The sequence below is a fragment of the Bufo bufo genome, chromosome 2, assembly GCF_905171765.1.
Source record: "Bufo bufo chromosome 2, aBufBuf1.1, whole genome shotgun sequence".
Lineage (NCBI taxonomy): Eukaryota > Metazoa > Chordata > Amphibia > Anura > Bufonidae > Bufo > Bufo bufo.
The window spans coordinates 251,083,136-251,089,135 of NC_053390.1; the positions used below are offsets into that span (position 1 = coordinate 251,083,136).

At 41.5% G+C, this 6,000-nt stretch overlaps 1 protein-coding gene across 1 annotated transcript in view; it reads left to right on the top strand.

Moving 5' to 3' along the window:
* LOC120988716 (somatomedin-B and thrombospondin type-1 domain-containing protein-like) overlaps nt 1–5,082 on the top strand; it is a 40,781-nt gene extending 35,699 nt beyond the window's left edge. The window contains exon 5 of the mRNA XM_040416368.1: nt 4,436–5,082. Coding sequence (XP_040272302.1) covers nt 4,436–4,541 — 106 coding nt within the window. The 3' untranslated portion in view covers nt 4,542–5,082. The remainder of the gene's footprint in view (nt 1–4,435) is intronic.
* Nucleotides 5,083–6,000: the final 918 nt, after the last annotated feature.

A 6,000-nucleotide genomic window follows, 5' to 3' on the forward strand; every position in this document is an offset into this window, starting at 1 on the left:
TATAAAAAAAAGTTATGACGGTCAGAATATCGCGATGAAAAGAACACATGGGCAAAGTGGGCATGGATCCGCAAAATACGGATGTGTTCCGTACGTATTCCGGATTTTTTGCGGACCCATTGACTTGAATGGAGCGACGAAACGTTATTTGCGGACAATAATAGAAAAAGTTCTATCTTTTAGTGGAACGGATATATGGAAATACGGAAACGGAATGCGCACCGAGTACATTGTTTTTTTTTTGGGGAACCATTGAAATGAATGGTTCCGCAAACTGAAACCTCAAAAACGGAACGGAAACAGAAACAAAAAAAAAGACATTCGTGTGAAAGAGACCTAAGGCCTCTTGCACACGAAAGTTTTCTTTTCCATTTCCGTTCCGTTTTTTTTTGCGGTAGAAGTGAATGGGGCAGCGTGAAAATCGCAAGCAAGTGCGGATGCGGTGCGATTTTTCATGATTGTATTATTTTCCCTTATAACATGGTTATAAGGGAAAATAATAGCACTCGTACTAAGCATTCGGTATTCAAATAGGGCTGGAGGGGTTAATTAAAAAAAATAAAAAATTTAACTTGCCTTAATCCACTTGTTGGCGTAGCCCGGCTTCTCTTCTGTCTTCATCTTTGCTGTGCACAGGAAAAGGACCTGTGGTGACGTCACTATGCTCGTCACATGGTCCGTCACATGATCCATCACCATGGTAAAGATTGTGTGATGGACCATGTGATGAGCGCAGTGACGTCATCAAAGGTCCTATTCCTCAAAGAAGAAGACAGAAGAGAAGCCGGGCTGCGCGAACAAGTGGATGAGGCGAGTTAAATATATATTTTTTTTAACCCCTCCAGCCCAATTGTACTAAGCATTCTGTATTCAGAATGTATTATTTTCCCTTAACATGGTTATAAGGGAAAATAATACAATCTACACAACACCTAACCAAAACCCGAACTTCTGTGAAGAAGTTCGGGTTTGGGTACCAAATATGCCGATTTTTCTCACGCGCGTGCAAAACGCATTACAATGTTTTGCACTCGCGCGGAAAAATCGCGCATGTTCCCGCATCTTTTTCCGCAACGCCTGTGTGAAACCAGCCTTACAAAGCTTGAGAGGATCTGCAGAAAAGTGGCAGCAAATTCCCAAATCCAGATTTGCAAACCTTCTGGTATTATACTCGAGGATCGGAGCCTGTAATCGCTGCCAAAGGTGCTTCAACTACGTACTGCGTAAGATTTTAGTTTTTCCTTTTCAATAAACTAGCAAAGATTTCGAACATTCTGTTTTTACTTTTGACATTATGAGGTACTAAGTGCAGAAAAATGGCACGAGGCCACAACATAACAAAATGTGAAAGGGTCTGTAGACTTTCCAAATGCATTATTTATATACATACATAAAACATGGGTAGTATATTTATGTTAGGATTCTGTATATGTTGAAAAGCTCCTGGAGGACATTCTAATTATACATGCACAGTAGCTTTATATTATTCCCTTGACGAAATGCGCCACACTACGGAACAGTAGTACATTAGAATATACTAAATTTCCAATACACTAATGTATTAAATAACATTAGTGACCTACACATTTAGTTCCCTTGGGGAGGGGTGTGTTAAAATAAGTTTTTAAAAATATAAAATTAAAAGCACCCCCCTTTCCCCATAGTAAAAATAAATAATAAAGAAAAGATAATTTGTACCGCTGCGTCCCAAAATGCCCGAACTATTAAAATATAAACGTATTTATCCCATACAGGGAACACCGTAACTGTGTTGAGCTCAGTTCACACATCGGGTATTGTGAGCCAAATCCAGTAGTAAGGAAGGTATAATGAAAAGATTTGCATCTGTTCCGTGTTTTTGACCCGCACCTGGTTTTGCTCACAATAACTGATCAAATAACTAAGGGTACTTTCACACTTGCGGCGGAGGATTCCAGCAGGCAGTTCGGTCTCCGGAACTGCCTGCTGGATCCGTCAAAATGTATGCAAACTGATGGCATTTGTCAGACGGATCAGAATCCTGATCCGTCTGACAAATGCATTAAAAAAGCCGGATCTGTCTCTCCGGTGTCATCCGGAAAAACGGATCCGGCATTTATTTATTTTTCACTTTTTAGGCGGTCTGAGCATGCGCACACTGCAATGCCGGATCCGTTTTGTCGGAGCACTCTGTGTCGGATCCAGCAAGTGTTCCAGAATTCTGGAGGTCCTGAAAAGTAAAAAAGAATGAACTGAAGACATCCTGATGCCTCCAGATTTCTCTCCATTCAGAATGCATTGGGATAAAACTGATCAGTTCTTTTCCGGTATTGAAACCCTAGGACGGAACTCTATGCCGGAAAAGAATAACGCTAGTGTTAAAGTACCCTAAAGTGTGAACTAGGCCTTACTGTGGGCGAGTCAGCATTTTTTTTGTTGCCTCTCCAAATAATTTGAATAAAAAGTGATCAAAAAGTCATACACACCACAGTAGTATCACAAAAAATGAGCCCTCACACAGCTCCGTAGACATGGATGTTAAAAAATCATCAGGGTCAGAATATGGTGATGAAAAGAAAAAAATAAATTAATACATTTTACAAACTTAGTATTAAAACACAAGAAAAACAATATAAATGTAATAGTACTGACCCAAAGAATGAAGGTAACAGGTCAGTTTTACCACATAGGGAACACTGTAAAAATAAAGCCCTTAGGCCCCTTTCACACGGGCGAGTATTCCGCGCGGATCCGATGCGTGAGGTGAACGCATTGCACCCGCACTGAATACCGACCCATTCATTTCTATGGGGCTGTTCACATGAGCGGTGATTTTCACGCATCACTTGTGCGTTGCGTGAAAATTGCAGCATGCTCTATATTCTGCGTTTTTCACGCAACGCAGGCCCCATAGAAGTGAATGGGGTTGCGTGAAAATCGCAAGCATCCACAAAGCAAGTGCGGATGCGGTGCGATTTTCACGCACGGTTGCTAGGAGACGATCGGGATGGAGACCCGATCATTATTATTTTCCCTTATAACATGGTTATAATGGAAAATAATAGCATTCTGAATCTGAATACAGAATGCATAGTAAACTAGCTCTGGAGGGGTTAAAAAAAAATCATTTAACTCACCTTAGTCCACTTGATCGCGGCACGGCATCTCCTTCTGTCTCCTTTGTTGAATAGGACCTGTGGTGAGCATTAATTACAGGACCTTTGATGACATCACTCCGGTCATTACATGGTACGTCACATGATCTTTTACCATGGTGACGTACCATGTGATGACCGGAGTGACGTCATCAAAGGTCCTGTTCCTGTAATTAATGCTCACCACAGGTCCTATTCAACAAAGGAGACAGAAGGAGATGCTGGGCCGCGATCAAGTGGACTAAGGTGAGTTAAATTATTATTTTTTTAACCCCTCCAGCGCTAGTTTACTATGCATTCTGTATTCAGAATGCTATTATTTTCCCTTATAAAATAGTTTATAAGGGGAAATGATACAATCTTACAGAACACCGATCCCAAGCCCGAACTTCTGTGAAGAAGTTCGGGTACCAAACATGCGCGGTTTTTCTCACGCAAGTGCAAAACGCATTACAATGTTTTGCACTCGCGCGGAAAAATCGCGTGTGTTCCCGTAACGCACCCGCACATTTTCCCTCAACGCCCGTGTGAAAGAGGCCTTAGAAGTATGGCCTTTTTTCCAAATTCACACCATCTCAAATTTTATTTTCCAGCTTCCCACTACTATAAAATGGTGCCATTAGAAACTACAACTTATCCCGCTAAAACAAACCCTCTTATGGCTTTGTGAAGGGAAAAATAAAAACCTTATAGCTCTGGGAAGGCAAGGAGTGAAAAATTTAAATGGAAAACCACTGTGTCAGGAGGGGGTTAAGGTTTTCTACTGTAAATTGAGCTTAAGAAGGTGTACCAAGTGAGTGCTGTGCAGATTGTCACTTTAGTGTGCAGTCTATTAGTTCTTGGCAGTAACACTGGATAGCCATACTGTACTCTGATTTTGCTAAGTGAGCACAGAAAGAAAAAGCATGATGCATCTCAGGTCATTACACATTCATGTGTAAACGGTTGTACTTGTGCCCAGACACCAGTTAAGAAGCCACCAAAGACCAGAAGTTAACTAAATACTTAATGGATGATCATTATTGAAATTATTAAAGTCCCAACTCCCAAATTAGATTTTGACATGACATTGCACCAGGTCATAAGGGTTGTTCAAATTGTGCCAGGGATATGGTGACAAACTGAGCTTGATTCATTATACTGCACATTACCAGATGTCATCCACTGGGCATTTCATAGAATCCACCACCTGACACATCAGGGACATTCTAAAGCCAAATTAAGTGTATCCATCTGCTGCTTGGAAGATGTACAGAATAACCCAGACATGCATTACTAAAACTATCTTGTGAAAATTTTAGGACATTCTGGACCGCTGCCTCTCTTCCTGGCTGCCAGGGCTCCTGGGTTCAAGAAGACCTCCGAGAAGACTGCACGTGCCACTTACTCTCCTATATTTTTGTGTGATGAGCATTGTCATCATTGGATGTATGATGGCAGTTACACACATTGCAGTCCTCAAAAAAATAGTTTACCTCCTCAGATACCTACCTCTTCTACCTGCCTTTTGGGGGTGGGGATGTTACTTCCTTTTTTATTTTTATTTTTTTATTTTAAAGATTCTACTACACTACTACTGTTATTGTTTGTCAGTACATGATACCTGCTAAAGTTGGCAATGAACTTCTCTATTCTCTGCATATTTGCCTTCATAAGGTCCTCTTACACAGACTGATAATCAGGCCAGTTATCAAGGATGATCATTTGGTCTGTCTAAAAGGTGCTGGTGATCACACAGTGAACGAGCAAACGCTCATTGATTGGGTGATTGTGTCTCTCAACCTGCACAAAAAAAAAATTATGGTTTCAGTGCTGTAGATCAGCCTGTATGACCAAGGATCTTCTGCACAGGAACAATAATTTTCTATGGGGACAAGCATTGCTCTAGCAATCACTTGTCCCCATGTAGCAGAGGTGATTGCTACATGTAAATGCAGTCATTATTTCCACTGACTATCGTGCAATTATTGGGACATGTATTTCGTTCCCAATAATTGCCTAATACACTCGCCTAAAGAATTATTAGGAACACCTGTTCTATTTCTCATTAATGCAATTATCTAGTCAACCAATCACATGGCAGTTGCTTCAATGCATTTAGGGGTGTGGTCCTGGCAAGACAATCTCCTGAACTCCAAACTGAATGTTAGAATGGGAAAGAAAGGTGATTTAAGCAATTTTGAGTGTGGCATGGTTGTTTGTGCCAGACGGGCCGGTCTGAGTATTTCCCAATCTGCTCAGTTACTGGGATTTTCACGCACAACCATTTCTAGGGTTTACAAAGAATGGTGTGAAAAGGGAAAAACATCCAGTATGTGGCAGTCCTGTGGGCAAAAATGCCTTGTGGATGCTAGAGGTCAGAGGATAATGGGCCGACTGATTCAAGCTGATAGAAGAGCAACGTTGACTGAAATAACCACTCGTTACAACCGCGGTATGCAGCAAAGCATTTGTGAAGCCACAACACGCACAACCTTGAGGCGGATGGGCTACAACAGCAGAAGACCCCACCGGGTACCACTCATCTCCACTACAAATAGGAAAAAGAGGCTACAATTTGCACAAGCTCACCGAAATTGGACTGTTGAAGACTGGAAAAATGTTGCCTGGTCTGATGAGTCTTGATTTCTGTTGAGACATTCAAATGGTAGAGTCCAAATTTGGCGTAAACAGCATGAGAACATGTATCCATCCTCTGATGGCTACTTCCAGCAGGATAATGCACCATGTTACAAAGCTCGAATCATTTCAAATTGGTTTCTTGAACATGACAATGAGTTCACTGTACTAAAATGGCCCCCACAGTCACCAGATCTCAACCCAATAGAGCATCTTTGGGATGTGGTGGAACGGGAGCTTTGTGCCC